General features: G+C 42.5%; 1 protein-coding gene across 1 annotated transcript in view; it reads left to right on the top strand.

The window, feature by feature from the left end:
* LOC126184367 (uncharacterized) overlaps nucleotides 1-22966 on the top strand; it is a 108538-nt gene that overhangs the window by 60042 nt on the left and 25530 nt on the right. Inside the window, exon 3 of the mRNA XM_049926753.1 lies at nucleotides 21546-21623. Within this exon, the coding sequence (XP_049782710.1) occupies nucleotides 21546-21623 (78 nt within the window). The remainder of the gene's footprint in view (nucleotides 1-21545; nucleotides 21624-22966) is intronic.

The following is a 22966-nucleotide window of genomic DNA, read 5'->3' as shown; positions in this document are numbered from 1 at the left end:
ACAGCGGTCGGCTGGTCGGGATCCCGCAACCGTCATTCGAACATGGAGTTGATGGGTTCAGGGAGACCGTGTCCAACGCCATGCAGGGTTTTATCGGTCATATCCGTTTAGCGCCCGAGAGGACAACCGTATTCTTAGCTTGGATGTGCAAGATTATACAGCCACGTGACCTACCTTGAGTCAGGAAATGGGCTTGTTAGCAGCCAGATAAATACTCACATAGACAGCGTGATAAAGTCTGCAGCACCACAGAGAGGAGCCCCCAGAAAGTGGGGCGCACAGCGACAACTCCGTACAAAGCAGTGGCACCACGTCGTTATTTCAGACGACTCACGGTCCTAGATACAACATCACGATGTACGTACCCATCATATGTGGAGGTTCCGTGAACGAAAATTAGCAGATTGTATTCGTCATTGTCGTATTCGCCCAAAAAACTGGCTTGATGCTATGGAGTGCCTTTGGCTGCACAACACGATCACTTATGGTTTGGATGGTCAGTTGGACAGAAATCTAGACAGCATCTGTTCCGTTTCGTGTTACACGTGCTGTCGAATAGTGCAAAACAATGACTACCCGACGAATTGCTATCTATGTAAATTAATATTTTTACTTGATACTTAAGAAGCACCTAGTGTGTTTAAGTATCATTTCCTCCTCTCCGAGACATTGACGCACCACAATCAAGTTATAAACTGCAATTGATAAGCTTCAGAATATATGAACGTAGGTGAACCACTATGAACAAGGTGCTGAACGGATTACCATAGCCAAGATGGACCTGAACGGATTACCATAGCCAAGATGGACTCAAAGCCTCGACCCATCTCGGTAGTACAAGTATACTCATCCACCAGCTGCACAAACCAGGAGAACTGATTGAATAGCTTTCCTTCAATTCATTTAACCCCTTGAGGCGTAGGTACCTTATGATTCCTTCCCTGTCCCTGCAACAAAACTGCACCTGTTTCTACACTTGATGCATTAGTTTGCAAAATGAATTCAGCATTTAAATCTGGGATAGCCAGTACCGATGCTGACCTTAACGCTTCCTTTAAGGCCAAAGATGCGGCTTTCTGGAAGGTCCCCCACATAAATTTAAATCCCTTTTTACACCGTTAAGGAGAACTACCTTCTCCGCAAAGCCACCAATAAATGTCCTAAACATTGGCTACCCGGCGGTCCTGGCAACTTGCTTGACATTCTGCAGTTGTTGTGGGAAGTGATCAGTGGCTTCCAGTCTCTCTGGGTCAAAACAAATTCCTTCCCTTGAAATTCTATGCCAATAAAAGCAAATGCAAAAACAACTATCTGTCATAGGATGTCACAACTACCTTTCTTAATTGCTCGAACATCGCATGTAAGTGCCGAATGTGTTCCTGAATCGAACTACTCCTACATCACCAGATCATTCAGATACTGTAAACATACTGCATTAAATTTTATACAGGAAAACATGGCATCCACAAGCTACAAAGAACCGCTGCCACTGTCGCCAGTCCAAAAGGTACACCACTAAATTCGAGTAAGTTCTAGTCCATTACGAACGTGGTAATCGGCTGCGAAGCCTCCTCTAAAGGTATTTGATTATAAGCCTGGTTAAGATCTAAAGAGGGTAATACCCACATTCTCTTAGAGCACCTGAACCACTAATGCAAATTCAGTAACGGCAATGACCTCCATAGTAAGTTTTTGTTTTATTTACAGGGTCCATTACGGGACGGTGCTCACCATTAGATTTAGGAACGAAGAACACAGTAGCAGCAAATGAGGATTTAGATGGTCGAATTATACCCTGTTCAAGCATCTTTTCCACGTGTTCCCATAAATTAGCCGGGCGGTCTAGGGCGCTGCAGTCATGGACTGTGCGGCTGGTCCCGGCGGAGGTTCGAGTCCTCCCTCGGGCATGGATGTGTGTGATTGTCCTTAGGATAATTTAGGTTAAGCTTATGGACTGATGACCTTAGCAGTTAAGTCCCATAAGATTTCACACACATTTGAACATTTGATTTTGTTCCCATATGTTTGTATCCTTGGTGGCGACAATCTGTAGGGTTGTTTCTTGACTGGAACCTGACACATTGATTTGGTCCGATACTATAGAAAACCGGTAACCCCCACATCCGTTGGTTAAGACGTCGGGAAATTCCGCACACACAATTTTGATCTTATCCCTTATAAATTCATGCAAATGAGCTACCTGGTCATCTAACGAATCTTACTTCCCCGTATTACCTACTTCCTCAATGGGTTCATTACAAGCCATCACCACCGCGCTTCTTTGCCCATGCCAGCTAAACAAAAAACTTCTTTGTAGCCTAATTTTACAATGAAACTGCTCCACTGACCAGACGGGAATCAGAAATATAGTCAGTGGCAAAATTTTCAATGACCTTCATCCTCATCTTCCAAGAAAACTCATCAACCATCAGCTTGACTTTAACTTACGTTCACAATTCAACTAGACTTATCATCTGTCAGGTATTGTCTGTTATCTGCTACCTTCTCCCACTACGCTCAGATTCCCTCGTGCTCCGAAACCATTTCTAATTAACTACCAAGATCGTACTACCTAAATCCAGAAGAGTGCAGATTGGTTCATTATTCAATGTTAGATGTACGTGCTTCCCACACTTCCTACAAATTATCTTACGTGGCCCCCTGTCTACCCACCTTTGTCAATCACTGTTTCCTTAGTGTGCTTTTCTGTCGACGTTTTGCTCCTCCTGTTTCCTCTGTAAAGCGTTACTTCTACAAGCTCTTCCTTTTACGGATTGGCTGTCCCTGTACGAATCCACAAATTCAGTGGCTCCATGGCCTGCTTGTACCTTACAACTTCATCTAATTGAGTCATGGAGATTTGACAATATACCGTGTGCTGCCTACTGTCAGGGTTCAACCGGCCTATAATGCGGTTTACTTGCTCTTTGTTATATGAAAGTTCCAAGGCTTTCACGCTTCTTTTAACTCACTCCAAATACTTTATCACTGACTCATGAGTCCCCTGTTCACGTCCTTACTACCGATAAATGAACTCTTGCAGTGGTCTATGTGGAATTAACCTACAAATTGTAGTCCTAAACTGTTTCTGCATACTATTTTCTTGTGTCACTTGCAAAACTTCATCAAACAAGTAATTCTTTACTTTAATGACAATCAGTCTCAAGCCATCTAAATCACTCATTTCCGTGGCCCGTACTCCATTTGAAACTCCACCGTAAAACACAAAAATCAACTTTACAATCAACTCAATTCAACGGAAAATGGGGATATTCATTTAAAATTTCCTGTAACTCTTTCTGCAGTTTTATAAATGGAGTATCAAGGATCATTTGCCCCAACCTATATTTTAATCTTTCACTTCAACTGCACCGTCAATGACCCTTACTCTTCTGTTACTGATCTGAAACCACCCTCGAATAGTATCACCGTATGTTACTAGACTATGCGCTTTTTCCTTGTCCCCACCCACTAGCTCATTCATTCTATCCAGGTAATGGTTAAAACAGGCCTCCAACTTCCGTATTTGATTCGGCGTCCAGCTATCCTCACTCTGTAGCACCCCTGTCATGCAGCAGCATCCAGACTTACCTCACTGGCCTCGGTAATGTGTTGCTCCACCGCAACTGACTATTTTGAAGCACTTTTTCAACCAGTTCATGGACAGTGCCTTTAGTCTCTAACTTCGGTCATGTAATACATAGATTAACTCCACACCTAAAGGCGGATACTTTACATTGTCAGGCATTCTGAAAAATAACAACAGTATAAGAATACAAGAAAAAACCTTATCGCAACACAAAATGTCCACCTTCAACCAATCAATCAACCATACTCTGCTTCCAAATGTACTGTACTGTAGTAGATTAACAAGTTAAAAGGGTGGAATCAATTGAGGTCAGGTTAATATCTGAACACTTTAGTCAAATACAAAGGTGCAATTTTACTTAACAACAACTGTCCTAATAAATGAGATACCACAAGGAACACAAAATGTTGTAAGGCTCTGATTCAATAAAATTCTACAGCATTTAGCCCCATACGAAATTAAGTGTAAGCATAAACGACCAGGTGACAAGTACTCTCGATTTTTCCTCAGTTTAGAAAAGAAATATTTACAAAACACTCTCTATCACATTCTTTAAGCTGACAATCACTAGTTTACTTTAGAATCCAAAAAAATTGAATTAATTGCATTTTCGGTATACACATGTTCATTTTACAAATTTTCAAACAGATTGAGATGAAATCTGAGTTTACGCAGAACCATAAAAGGAACAGTAACTTTTTTGGCACAATCCGCTGGGTCCCAAGCACTAATTCTATCTTAACACGTCCATAGGTGTATGAATGTCAGTGCATTCCAGTTAATACGTCAACAAAGTGTACTCATACAAAGCCCATCATTACATAACATTTTAAAATGCAGTGAGCAGTCTGATTCACAGAAACAGTGTAAGGCAATCAGACAACTGCTCATTAACAATGTACAATCGTGAGAAATCTGTCGCTGTATAAAACCACATGAACACAGTGTACGGCGAAATCGACTACCACACTTTATACATTCTGTCGGCACACAATCTGTGAGAGGTATCTGGAAAACGGTGACAAAATAGCGATATGGCCACACCAAAGCTCAGTATCTGTTTCAATCAGAAACGTCCATGGATAGTGACAAGCATTCACTCCATGAGTCAAATTCACTGCTGTAAGGTAAGGCTGCGACGTCTCCAGAATCCACAGTACTGCAGGCCCGCGGTCGCTCACTGTGTACGGCGTATCCCTTAAACAAATCGCATTCCTCCCAAGCGAGCAAGCACCCACCTTTCCTCGTGGCTCCGTGCACCGACTGACTGGCCACCTCCTCGTCCCGACAGCCACTAGATAAACGCTTCCGCAACCAGAGAGAGAAGACCGCCTTGAACAAGGATGTATAGCCAAAATATGACTTAGGTCTTACAAACTATGTGATAGAAAGTATCCGGACACCTGGCTGAAAATGACTTAAAAGTTCGTGGCGCCCTCCATCGGTAATGCTGGAATTCAGTATGGTGTTAGCCCACACTTAGCATCGATGATAGCTTCCACTCTCGCAGGCATACGTTCAGTCAGGTGCTGGAAGGTTTCTTGGGGAATGGCAGACCATTCTTCACGGAGTGCTGCACCGAGGAGAGGTATCGATGTCTGTTGGTGAGGCCTGGCACGAAGTCGGCGTTCCAAAACATCCCAAAGGTTCTCTGTAGGACTCAGGTCAGGACTCTGTATAGGCCAGTCCATTAAAGGGATGTTATTGTCGTGCAACAACTCCGCCACAGGCCGTGCATTGTCAACAGGTGCTCGATCGTGTTAAAAATGCAGTCGCCATCCCCGAATTGCTCTTCAATAGTGGGACGCAAGAAGGTGCTTAAAACATCAATATAAGCCTGTGCTGTGATAGTGTCGCACAAAACAACAAGGGGTACAAGCCCCCTACCATGAAAAACACAACCACACCATAACACCGCCGCCTCCGAATGTTACTGTTGGCACTTCACACGCTAGCAGACGATGTTCACCGGGCATTCGCCATACCCACAATCTGCCATCGGATCGCCACATTGTGTACCGTGATTCGTCACTCCCAACAACGTTTTTCCACTGTTCAATCGTCCAATGTTTACGCTCCTTGCACCAAGCGAGGCGTCGTTTGACATTTACCGGCGTGATGTGTGACTTATGAGCAGCCGCTCGACCATGAAATCCAAGTTCTCACCTCCCGCCTAACTGTCATAGTACTTGCAGTGGATTGTGATGCGGTTTGGAATTTCTGTTTGATGGTCTGGATAGATGTCTGCTTATTACACGTTACGAACCTCTTCAACTGTCGGCGGCCTCTGTCAGTCAACAGACGAGGTCGGTCTGTACGCTTTTGTGCTGTACGTGTCCCTTAAAGTTTCCCCTTTTCTATCGTATCGGAAACTGTGGACCTATGGATGTTTAGGAGTGTGGAAATCTCGCGTACAGACGTATGACACAAGTGACACCCAATCACCTGACCACGTTCGAAGTTCGTCAGTTCCGCGGAGCGTCCCATTCTGCACTCTCACGATTTCTAATGACTACTGAGGTCGTTGATATGGAATACCTGGCAATAGGTGGCAGCAAAATGCACCTAATATGAAAAAACATATGTTTTTGAGGGTGTCCAGATACTTTTGATCACATAATGTAGTTCCAGCCAGCACACATGCCACACTACTGATATTCTTGGATGGGATTCAAGCATAAGTAAATTATAAGCATTTGTAAACAAAAAATTTGTGGTAAGTTCCTATGGGATCAAACTGCTGAGGTCATCGGACTCTAGGATTGCACATTACTTAATCTAACATAAACTGCCAAACTACCCTACGCTAAGGGCAACACACACACTCCAGCTCGAGGGAGGACTCGAACCACCGACGGGGGGGGGGGGGGGGGGGGGGGGGGGCACAGCTTGTAAACAGAATGTAAGACATTTTACAATAAATTATTACTGTATTGTTCCCAAAAAAACATTTTGTTTCACAAAAGGGTCTTTCTCTCCTGTCATGATACAGAGTTATATAAAATGTAATAGTCAGCCAACCGGTTGCACACAATTAAAAAAAAAAAGAAAGAAACACGTTAATCAGGGTTCGATAGTTCTAAGACTATCTTCATCAGAACGTTAAAAGCTACCTAGAAAAATATATAAGGTACAAATAATATACGTAAAATAGATACATTTGTGAAAATTCTCAACCAAAACCAGAAAACTTTACTTACATGAAATCTCACAACAACTTTATAATTTCAGCAACAGTGACCTCGTCAAATGACACGTTTGTGTTCCATGAGTCAAGAAAAAATATCATAATAAAAAGGCAGACAGTTATCACAGAATGATAAATCCATGGTTGCAAGTGGCGGCACAAGTTAACAGCTGTGGCCGGCCAAGACCGCCATATACACGGCGTGAGAGGGGTCAGACTAAACAGCAGTCGCGCGGGATTAGCCGAGCGGTCTAGGGCGCTGAAATCATCGACTGTGCGGCTGGTCCTGTCGGAGGTTCGAGTCCTCCCTCAGGCATGGGTGTGTGTGTTTGTCCTTAGGATAATTTAGGTTAAGTACTGTTTAAGCTTAGGGACTGATAACCTTAGCAGTTAAGTCCCATAAGATTTCACACACACTAAACAGCATGTAAGCCGACACTGCCATGAGATGGACGCGAGGATTAGTAGTGCCATCTAGTAACAAAGCGGTAAACTTATAAACATCTGCGTTAAGAGCAAAATTACGTGGCTGTAGGTATGCACTAGTAACAAATAGTACCCAGATAATGGGCAATATGAAAATTCGCAAAAATAATAAATCAGCCTTTTTACAGGTAGTTTTAAATAAAGTAAAACATTGACAATGGCAAGTGGAGAATGGAAACCGACATCCCCGATGCTACTGTAGCGAAAAATTAAAAAATCAGGCAGTTCTAAGTAACGGCTCTAAACCTTGAAAGAAGTTTTTATTACGTAACTCTAATTGTTCTTTAAGAATAAAACCGTCTTTAAGCGGGAGGTGTTTGAAAATTTTAAGTTCTTCAAGGATATCGAGTCTGAGACCTTTTTTCTCGGAGTGTAAGATATTGACATCTTGCACTTCTTCGGGTTTATGCCCTGTGATTAACAAGTGGTCGGCAAAGTATGAATTATGAATATTAGTACCATTTTTTCCCGGGAGATGTTCTCTAAATCTTACAGATATAGCCCGCCCTGTCTGTCCTATGTAATAGGCTGTACAAGTCGCAATTGATTTTAGAAACTGACTGTTCCAAATGAGACTGTGTTGAATTCAGACTGTGAATAAGATTATTTTTTTCGAGAACTATTGGCGGAAAAAGCTACTTTGTAATCACATTTGATTTGCAGATGGCGCTGTATTCTGTAAGAGACAGATCGAAGAGATGGTGTGGAACTAAAATTTATCTGATCATTTTGGTCATTAATTGAAAATTGATCAAAAATATTGCAGTTAATAATAGCTACTAACCCATCACAGTAAGTAACATTTTCAATAATAAAACGAAGAACAGAATCACCACTCTGGGCGTTTCCATAAATGACGAAAAGATCAGAAAAATTTTATTTCCGTACCATTTCTTGGACCTGTCTCTTACAGAATACAGCGTCTTGTGCAAAAGAAATATGATTGCAGAGTAGCTTTTTCCGCCAATAATTCCCGAAAAAACGATCTTATTCACAATCTGGATTCAACACAGTGTCATTTGCAAAAGTCAAGAGTTTATAAAATATAAATCATCCTGTGCCGACCACTTGTTAATCACAGGGCATAAACCCAAAGAACTGCAAGATGTCAGTATCCTACACTCCGAGGAAAATGGTCTCAGACTCGATATTCTTTAAGAATTGGAAATTTTCAAACACCTCCCGCTTAAAGAAGGTTTTATTCTTAACGAACAATTAGAGTTGCGTAATAAAAACTTCTTTCAAGGTTTGTAGCCGTTACTTAGAACTGCCTGATTTTTTAATTTTTCACTACAGTAGCGTTGGGGATGTCCGTTTCCCTTATCCACTTGTCATTGTCAGTTTTTTAATTTATTTAAAACTACTGTAAAAAGGCTGATTTACTATTTTTGCGAATTTTCATATTGCCCATTATCTGGGTACTATTTGTTACTAGTGCCTACCTACAGCCATGTAATTTTGCTCTTAACGCAGATGTTTATAAGTTTGCCGCTTTGTTACTAGATGGCACTACTAATCCTCGTGTCCATCTCATGGCAGTGTCGGCTTACATGCCGTTTAGTCTGACCCCCTTACGCCGTGTATGTGGCGGTCTTAGCTGGCCACATCTGTTAATTTGTGCCGCCACTTGAAACCATGGTTTTATCATTCTGTGATAACTGTCTGCCTTTCTTATTATGATTTTTATTCTTGACTCATGGAACACAAACATGCCATTTGACGAGGTCACTGTTGCAGAAATTATAAAGTTGTTATGAGATTTCATGTAAGTACAGTTTTCTGGTTTTGGTTGAGAATTTTCCCATACGTATCTATTTTATGTATATTATTTATACCTTTAAGTAACTTTTACCGTTCCCATGAAGATAGAACCATCGAAATCTGGTTAATGTGTTTTTTTAATTGTGTGCAACCGGTTTGCTGACATATTTTATATAACTGCATACACGGTTGCTGAGCTCACAGCCACAGAATGTTTAGAATAATACAAAGTACAAAATAATCGTCAGTAGCTTGTCTTTTGGTTGGTTGGTTGGTTTGGTGAAGGAGACCAGACAGCGTGGTCATCGGTCTCATCGGATTAGGGAAGGATTGGGAAGGAAGTCGGCCGTGCCCTTTCAGAGGAACCATCCCGGCATTTGCCTGAAGTGATTTAGGGAAATCATGGAAAACCGAAATCAGGATGGCCGGACGCGGGATTGAACCGTCGTCCTCCCGAATGCGAGTCCAGTGTCGCTTGTCTTTTCATACGCAGTAGAGATAAGGATTGGTGCGAATGAACTATCTCAGTATTTTAACGTCTCATATTATTTGGATCGAATACGGCCTATTGTCTACCTTTTGGAACTCTCGATACAATGATGATGTAATGCTTGCAACACCGGTTTTTCCTGGAAATATGTTGCCTCCACAGCTACAGTTTACAAGAGACGACTTATTACCGCGAATGTACTAATTATGGCATTCCTCAATAAAATGCACCATTATTAGCGCAAAACATAAAAATCTTTTAGAGCTAACTATTACATGAACTTTGCTCAACCACTGCTTATTGGCTAGCATCTCCACTGCAATCTGTCTGCCGCAGACTTCTTCCAAAGAAAAGCCGCACCAAAGAATGGAAAAGGCAAGGCCACTTCGTAGCCCCATGATGACCACTGTCTGCGGGGACCGCCCACTTTCTCTCAAAGAAAAGGCGTTCCAAAAACGGAACAGAAGAAGAAGCTTGGCATTTAAAAGGCGTAATGACTTCCCTATCAAGATAGTTGAATACCAACCTTTTCTTTATAATAAATTATTTCTTCCTCGAGAAGAGAACAGTCGTTCACAGCTATGACTTTGCAAATAGATATAAGCATAAGAATGTAATAAAGTAATAAACTGCTAATTACTCTCTCTAAATATCAAACACACTGATGCAATCATTAATGAGTTATCTATGCTACTGATGCATTACGAAAAATGAAATGTGGCGGACAGCGGAAATATTGTCTTCAAATGTAGCTTGATTGACCCGAGGGGGGATAGGCTGAAAGGACAATTCGCAAGTAATCTAGAAATTAGTTTGGTAATTTCCTGATAGGAGTGTAATGTGGGGTACCAAAGTTTAAATACTGTAAGTACGTTGAACAGATGCAGTCTCCAGTAGCTATGCTGGTGGTCAGGCACGTATCCAGAGTTGGATTCTTGGATTTGGGGATTGGCTTATAGTTTCTAACTTTCTCCTCCCTCACCATTCCCAAACATAACGTCCCATATTGCCTAATATTTAATAATAATAATAATAATAATAATAATATAAAATGCTTAAGTATAATAATAATAATAATAATAATAATAATAATAATAATAATAATAATAATAATTCCCTATGGTTGATGCTTACTACATCGCTTGGCACCCTCCAGCAAACCACTGAACAGTATCCTGCGTTAAACAAAGCTGTAATTTTGCGGAATTCCATAATATTTTTAAACTGTCTTCATGCTACTTTAGTTCCCAAAATTTATCCAGGTAATTTGAGAATTGATACACGTAGAAATATGAAAGCTTAAATGTCTCTTTTTGGGGGGGGGGGGGAAGGAGGGGGGCGAGCGAGGGATGGTTTTCCATGACTCTCCTTAGATCTGCGCCTGATGCAGATGTGAAAGATCTTGCGTGGAGAGCTGCATCAAACCAGTTTCAGATTTTTGACAACAAGGTTCACAAGAACCACTAATTCTCTGATCGCATTCTTTAATTCAAAAACTTTGCAAAAGCTATTTGTATCGCAGCACCATCACTGATATATGCAATGATATTTTATTTATCTCGCCGTGGAAATCGCTTCACGAACTGGAATTCATGTCGTTTTGTCATTTCTGAATGTGAAGTATGTCCGGTACTGTATCTTCTAGTGAAATTTTGCAAATATACTAGCAGGATATAAAAAGACACAAGTCCCCTCCAGCGTCCTTACTCGCCCTTCCCCGTGTCTAAAGGCTGCCGCTGCTTCTTGCAGCGAACTGTGCCCCGGCCTTGGACCTTGTTCCTGAGGCTGCAAGTGTCGTGTGCTGTGGTTGCTAGTTGTAATATTATGCATCCGCAGGCAGACGGAAATCGAACCTTTGTTCCGCCTGTTGTTCGTGTCTTCGCCGTATCTTTCATTTTTCTTCTGTTTTATGCCGGTATTCAGGTGGTAGATTTGGGTACGTGACCAAGCGACTAAAAACACAAGAAGTTACAAGTACATTAAAAACAGTTGTACCCATGAGCTTCCAGTCGCTATAACGTAACGTCCCTATCGAGATTACAAAACGACATTTTACTGTCACTACATGAACTGATTACAGCTGTTCGGAACCGAAAAACTGTGTTGTAAAGACTACACTGACACATGAACTTCATTTATTGCAATTCCCTCAGGAATTGGTTTCTGTACGAAGAGTAGTATAAACCACTTAAGTCATGTACTACGAAAAGACGAAAAAGACTGTCCGCTGAACAGATTCTGTCACACATGTTGCTGGAACGTCTCTCCTTCCCGAAAAGCACATGGTCTAGAACCTCGTACCGTGTAAACCAACACGTAAAAATCTTCTTCTTACAGATCTCAGTTCTCAAGAGATGGCTTTATTAAAACGGTCATGGTTACTACTGGAAGTACTTTCTCTTATTATTGTGGTCGAAAAGACGAAAATTACAAATTAATCATACAAAAGAGTCCATCCTCAGCTTTAACCGACAAAATTTATTTGTGAAAGACTTTGTACAATGATGTCGCCTAAAGAAGAAGTGGAAGCACTAATAATCGTTCGAGCTACTTTTTGACATGGAAAGGAATAATATTTTTAATTTCAATGTGAGTAGACGAATCAGTGTGACAATACATTTTTCGGAGTTACCGTCCGATGACCAATTGAAGTATTCGATGATTTCGTCTCTATATGCTCGTTAGGTAAAGTGATAGTGTGACAAAATACCGATACTCGAATATTGCACGAATAAAATAATGCTATATGATGTTAGGGATTCATAGACAAAATAGTTGTTCCAAACGAGCTTATAAGGAGTAACTTCCCGCTCGCTAGGCACTTGTGCAGCCGTTTCGCATCGAGCAGGTTTTGCACTCGTAATAGAGGCGGACGCTGCCACGCCGCAAGGCTAACTTGTCGCAGAAGGCCTTCTGCGGCCGTGTAATGGTGTGTGAGGGATAGCCATCTCGGGCGGCCCGTGTGAACACTTGGGAGAGTCCCCAGCAACGCTCTCTACCTGTCGCCCCACAATGGCACTTCAACCTGTCAAGCACCTGACTTTGTTGGAGGTATACTGTTATTTCATTATTATTTGTCATCATACATAACCAGATAATTGCCTGTCGTAAGACTATCAATAAAATAATTTAGCAGCATACACCAGTAACACCAGAAGGTGATAGTAACGGCGCGAGACGATGATGTCGTGAAAGACTGTTCTGGATGTCAGGTTAATAATCGAGCACAAGAAAGAGAGATTGGGGATCTCACACACTGTCTGCATTCACACGTGCCAAACCCACGTGGAACTATTACATTTCTAAACAATCTTTCATGGACTTGTCGTGGACTACGGTATGAACGGACTACCGCGTATGCCGCGATTCCGGAGAAACTGCCATCGCCATAGTAAATTGCCATCCTCGTCAAGGTACAAATAACGCCAGTCGCCATCGGATAGCTCGAATTATAATAGCAGACAGGCAGATATCCCGCCAGTTCAGTGCTGGACAAAGAAGCAGCCACATTAATACAGAAAAATTTCGTCGCTGTGTGTGTGAGAGAGAGAGAGAGAGAGAGAGAGAGAGAGAGAGAGAGAGAAGCTACCGGCCCTCACGGGTACTGCTGAAGGCGTGGCTCACATTATAACTATTGGGGGAACGCGCGGCTCACATGGTAAAACGCTGTGTGGACTGAAGTGTCCCACTAAATGTCGTTACCCTACAGTGGCGAGGTACGACGGCGTAGAAAACATATATGTGGCAATGACATAGTCTCCCCAACAGTCTGGTAATTAACAGCAGCATCTTCATATGGTTTACACTTTCTACACTAGAAGCTCCTGTGTGACATTAACAAGATGTACTTGTGGTGGTATATCACATCGATGACATTGCTTAAGTCCCTGAAGATGAAATCTTAGTTGCTTCGAGGTCGATAGCAAATACATTAAAACAATAAACACAACTAACAGGAAGAAAAGTAATAAGAGAACAGCCTTCGTTCCAGATAGCACAATATTTCACAGCTGATGTCTCCATTGTCCATCGCTAAGAAAGAAGGAACACTGTACGTAAAACGTTTACTTTCTCCGATATAGGATGCCTAGCACCTGTGCCATGTCGCTCATATATACTTACAATCGGGTACAGGCTGACAAGCCTTATGCATCAGTTCCTCCTTCTTCTCCTAACCTGGAGGCTAGTTAAATAATACACTGCATAATTCTATTACGCTCACTTCCGCATTCTGTCAATATCGACTGATGGACATTCCGAGAGGTGGGGTTATTTCATCTGTCCTCAGTTCTTTTGGGAACCCCACCTTGGGCTCTGTCGAGAGGGCTATGCACAATTTGAACCGTGCATGTGAACGTAAAGCAGTCATGGATCAGCGTCGCTCCCCATCAGTTGGACTGTCTTTCGCAGCCTTATTGTCAGAGAGCAAGAGAAATGTGCACTTTACCAAGCTCGTTTCGCGTTCGGTGGCTTTAGGAACCTAGTACTGCCATCGCCAGTTGTCTGGTTCATGGGGCTTCCTGAGCGGTTGTAAGCTATTAATCCATCGCCATCTCGAAAGTGTGTATAGCTCTAAAAAAATCGAATTACTAAAACAAACACCAATATTCAAGAAAGGTAGTAGGAGTAATCCACCAAATTACAGGCCCATATCGTTAACGTCGATATGCAGCAGGATTTTAGAACATATATTGTGTTCGAACATTATGAATTACCTCGAAGAAAACGGTCTGTTGACACACAGTCAACATGAGTTTAGAAAATATCGTTCCTGTGAAGTACAACTATATCTTTATACATATGAAGTGTTGAGTGCTATTGACAAGGGATTTCAGATCGATTCCGTATTTCTGGATTTCCGTAAGGTTTTTGACACTGTACCACACAAGCGGCTTGTAGTGAAATTGCGTGCTTATGGAATATCGTCTCAGTTATGTGACTGTATTTGTGATTTCCTGTCAAAGGTCACAGTTCGTAGTAATTGACGGAAAGTCATTGAGTAAAACAGAAGTGATTTCTGGAGTTCCCCAAGATAAGTTATAGGCCCTTTGCTGTTCTTTATCTATACAAACGATTTTGGAGACAATCTGAGCAGCCGTCTTCGGTTGTTTGCAGATGACGCTTTCGTTTATTGACTAATAGTCATCAGAAGATCAAAACAAACTGCAAAACGATTAAGAAAAGATATCTGAATTGTGCGAAAAGTGGCACTTGACCCTAAATAACGAAAAGTGTGAGGTAATCCACATGAGTGCTAAAAGGAACTTGTTAAACTTCGGTTACACGATAAATCAGTCTACTCTAAAAGCCGTAAATTCAACTAAATTGGAATGGCAATCATTAAAAGAAAGGCGTTTTTCGTTGCGACGGAATCTTCTCACGACATTCCTATCACCAACTTTCTCCTCCGAATGCGAAAATATTTTTTTGACACCGACCTACATAGGGAGGAACGATCACCACGATAAAATAAGGGAAATCAGAGCTCGTACGGAAAGATATAGGTGTTCATTCTTTCCGCGCGCTATGCGAGATTGGAATAATAGAGAATTGTAAAGGCGGTTCGATGAACCCTCTGGCAGGCACCTGAATGTGTTGCAGAGTATCCATGTAGATGTAGATGTCAGATGAATTGTTGAACTTTCGAGTTCTCCATTTGTAAAGTTCGTAATTTCGCATTATTCAGAAGCTCCCTGCCGCCGTTGGATAAGCAGCTGCAGCAGCAAGTCGTATACTCCTAGCTCACTCATTTGTTACATAGTTTAATCCTTAATTTATTTGCGTGTTTTTGGTACTTGCATTGTTAAATTCATAAATTTCGGGCGTATTATAGTATTTGAGAGTTGTAGCATCGCGTTTTAGTACCTGAATAGTGTAAATTCGCGTAGTCGTCAGTCTTCTGTTTTTGTTTTGAACGGCCAGTGTCGGTTGGTCACAGTCAGTGTGCTCCCTGCCGCCGTTGGATAAGCAGCTGCAGCAGCAAGTCGTATACTCCTAGCTCACTCATTTGTTACATAGTTTAATCCTTAATTTATTTGCGTGTTTTTGGTACTTGCATTGTTAAATTCATAAATTTCGGGCGTATTATAGTATTTAAGAGTTGTAGCATCGCGTTTTAGTACCTGAATAGTGTAAATTCGCGTAGTCGTCAGTCTTCTGTTTTTGTTTTGAACGGCCAGTGTCGGTTGGTCACAGTCAGTGTGCTCCCTGCCGCCGTTGGATAAGCAGCTGCAGCAGCAAGTCGTATACTCCTAGCTCACTCATTTGTTACATAGTTTAATTCTTAATTTCTTTGCGTGTTTTTGTTACTTGCATTGTTAAATTCATAAATTTCGGGCGTATTATAGTATTTGAGAGTTGTAGCATCGCGTTTTAGTACCTGAATAGTGTAAATTCGCGTAGTCTCCTTCCGCCGCCGAGCAGTGTGTCAGCAGTGCACAAGTTACTGCATTTACTAGGCAATCTCGTATTTTAATAACCGTTTAAATTTTGTGTCGATTTGTTTGCGCTCTCTGTAGATTAGTTCAGACGTTCTTTGCACAAGTTTTTAGCATGGATAGGGACTGCAACTGCTGTGTTCGGATGCAGGCTGAGTTGGCATCCCTTCGCTCCCAGCTTCAGGCAGTGTTGGCTTCGGTCACACAGCTTGAGGCTGTTGCCAATGGGCATCACTGTGGGGGTCTGGATGGGAGTTTGTCGGGGACGGCCAGCTCGTCCCACGCATCCCCCGATCGGGCTACGACTGTGGTTGCCCGGGATTCTGCCCGCATTGAGGCTGATCCCTCACCTGTGGTAGAGTGGGAGGTCGTCTCAAGGTGTGGCAGGGGGCGAAAGACATTCCGGAGGGCTGAACGGAAGGCCTCTCCAGTTTGTCTGACGAACCGGTTTCAGGCTCTGTCTCTGGCTGATACTCAGGCTGATACTGATCTTCGGCCTGACATGGCTGCCTGTCCTGTTCCAGAGGTTGCCCCTCAGTCTGCAAGATCCGGGCGGTCGCAGAGGGTGGGCTTACTGGTAGTTGGGAGCTCCAACGTCAGGCGCGTAATGGGGCCCCTTAGGGATATGGCAGCAAGGGAGGGGAAGAAGACCAAAGTGCACTCCGTGTGCATACCGGGGGGAGTCATTCCAGATGTGGAAAGGGTCCTTCCGGATGCCATGAAGGGTACAGGGTGCACCCATCTGCAGGTGGTCGCTCATGTCGGCACCAATGATGTGTGTCGCTATGGATCGGAGGAAATACTCTCTGGCTTCCGGCGGCTATCTGATTTGGTGAAGACTGCCAGTCTCGCTAGCGGGATGAAAGCAGAGCTCACCATCTGCAGCATCGTCGACAGGACTGACTGCGGACCTTTGGTACAGAGCCGAGTGGAGGGTCTGAATCAGAGGCTGAGACGGTTCTGCGACCTTGTGGGCTGCAGATTCCTCGACTTGCGCCATAGGGTGGTGGGGTTTCGGGTTCCGCTGGATAGGTCAGGAGTCCACTACACGCAACAAGCGGCTACACGGGTAGCAGGGGTTGTGTGGCGTGGGCTGGGCGGTTTTTTAGGTTAGATGGCCTCGGGCAAGTACAGAAAGGGCAACAGCCTCAACGGGTGCGGGGCAAAGTCAGAACATGCGGGGACCAAGCAGCAATCGGTATTGTAGTTGTAAACTGTCGAAGCTGCGTTGGTAAAGTACCGGAACTTCAAGCGCTGATAGAAAGCACTGAAGCTGAAATCGTTATAGGTACAGAAAGCTGGCTGAAGCCAGAGATAAATTCTGCCGAAATTTTTACAAAGGTACAGACGGTGTTTAGAAAGGATAGATTGCATGCAACCGGTGGTGGAGTGTTCGTCGCTGTTAGTAGTAGTTTATCCTGTAGTGAAGTAGAAGTGGATAGTTCCTGTGAATTATTATGGGTGGAGGTTACACTCAACAACCGAGCTAGGTTAATAATTGGCTCCTTTTACCGACCCCCCGACTCAGCAGCTTTAGTGGCAGAACAACTGAGAGAAAATTTGGAATACATTTCACATAAATTTTCTCAGCATGTTATAGTCTTAGGTGGAGATTTCAATTTACCAGATATAGACTGGGACACTCAGATGTTTAGGACGGGTGGTAGGGACAGAGCATCGAGTGACATTATACTGAGTGCACTATCCGAAAATTACCTTGAGCAATTAAACAGAGAACCGACTCGTGGAGATAACATCTTGGACCTACTGGTAACAAACAGACCCGAACTTTTCGACTCTGTAAGTGCAGAACAGGGAATCAGTGATCATAAGGCCGTTGCAGCATCACTGAATTTGGAAGTTAATAGGAATATAAAAAAAGGGCGGAAGGTTTATCTGTTTAGCAAGAGTAATAGAAGGCAGATTTCAGACTACCTAACAGACCAAAACGAAAATTTCTGTTCCGACTCTGACAATGTTGAGTGTTTATGGAAAAAGTTCAAGGCAATCGTAAAATGCGTTTTAGACAGGTACGTGCCGAGTAAAACTGTGAGGGACGGGAAAAACCCACCGTGGTACAACAACAAAGTTAGGAAACTACTGCGAAAGCAAAGAGAGCTTCACTCCAAGTTTAAACGCAGCCAAAACCTCTCAGACAAACAGAAGCTAAACGATGTCAAAGTTAGCGTAAGGAGGGCTATGCGTGAAGCGTTCGGTGAATTCGAAAGTAAAATTCTATGTACCGACTTGACAGAAAATCCTAGGAAGTTCTGGTCTTACGTTAAATCAGTAAGTGGCTCGAAACAGCATATCCAGACACTCCGGGATGATGATGGCATTGAAACAGAGGATGACAAGCGTAAAGCTGAAATACTAAACACCTTTTTCCAAAGCTGTTTCACAGAGGAAGACCGCACTGCAGTTCCTTCTCTAAATCCTCGCACAAACGAAAAAATGGCTGACATCGAAATAAGTGTCCAAGGAATAGAAAAGCAACTGGAATCACTCAACAGAGGAAAGTCCACTGGACCTGACGGGATACCAATTCGATTCTACACAGAGTACGCGAAAGAACTTGCCCCCCTTCTAACAGCCGTGTACCGCAAGTCTCTAGAGGAACGGAAGGTTCCAAATGATTGGAAAAGAGCACAGGTAGTCCCAGTCTTCAAGAAGGGTCGTCGAGCAGATGCGCAAAACTATAGACCTATATCTCTGACGTCGATCTGTTGTAGAATTTTAGAACATGTTTTTTGCTCGAATATCATGTCGTTTTTGGAAACTCAGAATCTTCTATGTAGGAATCAACATGGATTCCGGAAACAGCGATCGTGTGAGACCCAACTCGCTTTATTTGTTCATGAGACCCAGAAAATATTAGATACAGGCTCCCAGGTAGATGCTATTTTTCTTGACTTCCGGAAGGCGTTCGATACAGTTCCGCACTGTCGCCTGATAAACAAAGTAAGAGCCTACGGAATATCAGACCAGCTGTGTGGCTGGATTGAAGAGTTTTTAGCAAACAGAACGCAGCATGTTCTTATCAACGGAGAGACGTCTACAGACGTTAAAGTAACCTCTGGTGTGCCACAGGGGAGTGTTATGGGACCATTGCTTTTCACAATATATATAAATGACCTAGTAGATAGTGTCGGAAGTTCCATGCGGCTTTTCGCGGATGATGCTGTAGTATACAGAGAAGTTGCAGCATTAGAAAATTGTAGCGAAATGCAGGAAGATCTGCAGCGGATAGGCACTTGGTGCAGGGAGTGGCAACTGACCCTTAACATAGACAAATGTAATGTATTGCGAATACATAGAAAGAAGGATCCTTTATTGTATGATTATATGATAGCGGAACAAACACTGGTAGCAGTTACTTCTGTAAAATATCTGGGAGTATGCATGCGGAACGATTTGAAGTGGAATGATCATATAAAATTAATTGTTGGTAAGGCGGGTACCAGGTTGAGATTCATTGGGAGAGTCCTTAGAAAATGTAGTCCATCAACAAAGGAGGTGGCTTACAAAACACTCGTTCGACCTATACTTGAGTATTGCTCATCAGTGTGGGATCCGTACCAGATCGGGTTGACGGAGGAGATAGAGAAGATTCAAAGAAGAGCGGCGCGTTTCGTCACAGGGTTATTTGGTAACCGTGATAGCGTTACGGAGATGTTTAACAAACTCAAGTGGCGGACTCTGCAAGAGAGGCGCTCTGCTTCGCGGTGTAGCTTGCTCGCCAGGTTTCGAGAGGGTGTGTTTCTGGATGAGGTATCGAATATATTGCTTCCCCCTACTTATACCTCCCGAGGAGATCACGAATGTAAAATTAGAGAGATTAGAGCGCGCACAGAGGCTTTCAGACAGTCGTTCTTCCCGCGAACCATACGCGACTGGAACAGGAAAGGGAGGTAATGACAGTGGCACGTAAAGTGCCCTCCGCCACACACCGTTGGGTGGCTTGCGGAGTATAAATGTAGATGTAGATGTAGATGTAGCGTTTAGTCGGCAACTGTTAACAAATTTTCTTGCGGCTTAGAAGATGTAAGTGCCAAACGTCTCATGTCTGATGGGTGACTGACGCCGCCGTTCTACCGTTTTAAGTACCAGACCTTCCACACAGGAAACTTTAAAATTTGGGAAACCCTCCGAAATTTACACGACGTTGCAGTTGTGGTTCATTAGTATTGTCAAGAAAATAGCGAGCGGCTCTTTCAACTACTGTAATAACGTCTAAACATTTTCCCATTTGTAGTTTATGCACGAAATATTCAACACGTCGAATCTTAGAAGATGGAAAATGTTTCGTAATCACCTTCAGGGGCTCCGGAAAGGCTCAAACTCATGAAAAGTTCTATTTTTACTTTTTTACGTTTTCTGAATCTGCAGACTATTACCTTTTAATAGATATATAATTTATTCAATTCCGAAGACTACAAATATTTTTAAATTTTTTTTGAAATGTGTTCTACATGGGCGTGACCCACTGTGGCGCTGTTAAACTGCTGTCAAATGGTGTTATTATTAACGTCCGTGTTCATCAGGTACATTTTAGTGATGTGAGATAAAGTATGTGTTGTGGCTAACCTGTGATGGTTCAATATATATCGCTGGTGTGATTGTCGATTGTTTCATGTTTATTTACTCTGTCGTTATCTCGAAAATATTCGTAATTAATTCTGTTTCTTGAGTCTCTGTTTTGTTGAAGTATAATAATGAGTAAAAGTAAAGTTGCTGTTGCGACTTTCAATGATGGCAACATTGTAAGGTGCAAGGTATTTAGAAATATGGGAATGAAGATAGGTTCTAACATGGTACGAGCGATGCTTGCTTTAGACAAGGAACGCCTTCGGGCTGCAGACGGGGCTGTAAAGAGTCTAGAAATACAAGCAAGAGTAAACAGGAGGAGGAACAAGAGGAAGCTGGAGGAGGAGTTTGCAGAGGATGAAGATAATCCATCCTATGGACCTGGAATGCACTAAAAAGTTAATCCAATCTTTGTTGCTCGATTCCCAAAACTTTTATTTTCTCATACTAATTACATGTTTTCTAAGGATCTTACAAACATATTTGTTTCAAACTTTCAGTAAATGTTACACAGTACCTTCTGCATAATTTAACACAGCCTTTTTCCAAAAAACTGTATATTTTTGAATATATAAATAAAAAATTGCAAAAAAATGTTGTGAATTTTCATTACAATCGAAAAAAATCATCTTTAATAACTGAACTAAAATTTTGTAAAATCCCTGTGTTAAGTTGTAGCCCATATTCCAATAAATAATCTGTAAAAAGTTCAACTTCCTACCTCAAATACTTTGTGAGGAAAGATGTAATTTATAAGCGTTATTTTAACATTGCATGTATAGGGCGATAGGGCGTTCCGGAGCCCCTTAACAGATCACACATTCGTCTTTAGTGATATTGTCGACATCACACCATTTTCCTCCCACCGTTACTCGAGGTGCAGCACCAGTTCCCCTCTCTCCGAGATCTTCCTTTTCTCGACTCTTCAGCTATCATTTGTTTGCACTCCCTTGAATCAGTAGGCTGAAGCAGACACCGTAATGATCGGACTGACGTGTTGTGTTGCAGCCGAGTGTCACTCACCCTGGAGGAGATGTCTGCGCTTCACTCTTCCACGCTTCGGCCGCACGCTCCGCCCGTCGTCAAGTAAGCATCTACCAAAATTAACTTTTGTATTGCTGGAGTAATGGTTGTAAGTTAACAGTGAATAAAATGTCTCAATTTGTTCAGAGAACATGAATAAATAACAAAAACACGTCAATGTTGAAAATACGCAGATGGAAATGTAGTGTTATTCGTTGAAACACCAGTTTCATACTAACCAAACTTTTAAGAGATGTTCTTCACATAAAGGGTATTAAACGAATAAACGTTCATTCCATTCGGAGCTGATGTCCACCATCTGCATCATTACGAAATGTGAGCTCCAAAGTCAAGAATACCCTCTTGTATTCTTTATGGTATGGAAGCAAACAGCCTTCGAATGTCACATTCAGGGTTTTTTTCTGCCACGCCTGAAGCACCTTCCGTGTCAGTTCACGAATGTTGCTGACTGCCTGCTCCAATGAACGTAAATGACTTCCATCAAAACAATTGCCTAATTTAGTGTGGTTAAGGACAGATACCAGTGTCGGCAGAATTCCTTCGGCCGGCGTGTTCCATTCAAAGGTGTAACTGGAGCGCAGATTCACTGACGTCAAATTTCGTAACGACCAGCAGAGGAAAAGATTTCCACCCATAATATTCGGCGCTACCAACCTTCCTTTGTTCTGACCAAGGATAGACCAAGTTTCGTAAAGGCAGGCAGTGCGGGAGATCGTTAACAGAGATATCTGCATGTTGGGTTGGTGTACAGTTCGTAGCATTTTTCCACAAGTTCAGTAAACACAACAGGTACACATAACAGAGGCTTTAGTCGTCAGTAATATATTGTCCTCCACTATTTACAACAGTCTCCCAACGTTGGCGTAGCTTTTAGAATCCGTGAAAGTAGAAATCACGTGGTTTTGAGGAGAACAACTCGTCGAATCATGTTCGCAGGAAACGAAGTTCCTTGAAGGTTGTTCCTAATATTAGCACAGAGACACCATTTGTAGTCACCAGTATATGAATGGTCGGCGTTGTTCACGAGAGAACTGATGACGTGCAAGCAGTGATACACGTACTACCACACGCTGACTTTTGTGATTTTGGCTTAGAGCATGCGATACCTATTCACAAGCTTTTTGAACGTTTCGTTTTGTATGGAAACCTCGCACGATGGCGGAATGACCACAGTTCATCACATCTGCCAGTTCTCGAGCACACTGACGTGGAACATTGTGGATTAATACGTCTAAACGATCTTCATCAAATCCCGAAGATCTTCCTGAACGTGGAGAATCCGTAAAACGATCCTCCTTAAATCGACAAAAGTATTTTCTTGCTATGATCAGACCATTGCTGTTATCCTCATGCACGGCGAAAATGCTTCTGGCTGCCTCCGCTGC

This window comes from Schistocerca cancellata, chromosome 1 (assembly GCF_023864275.1).
Source record: "Schistocerca cancellata isolate TAMUIC-IGC-003103 chromosome 1, iqSchCanc2.1, whole genome shotgun sequence".
Taxonomy (NCBI): domain Eukaryota; kingdom Metazoa; phylum Arthropoda; class Insecta; order Orthoptera; family Acrididae; genus Schistocerca; species Schistocerca cancellata.
The sequence above is the reverse complement of the archived record's forward strand: the minus strand, read 5'-3'. Positions and strand labels throughout refer to the sequence as shown.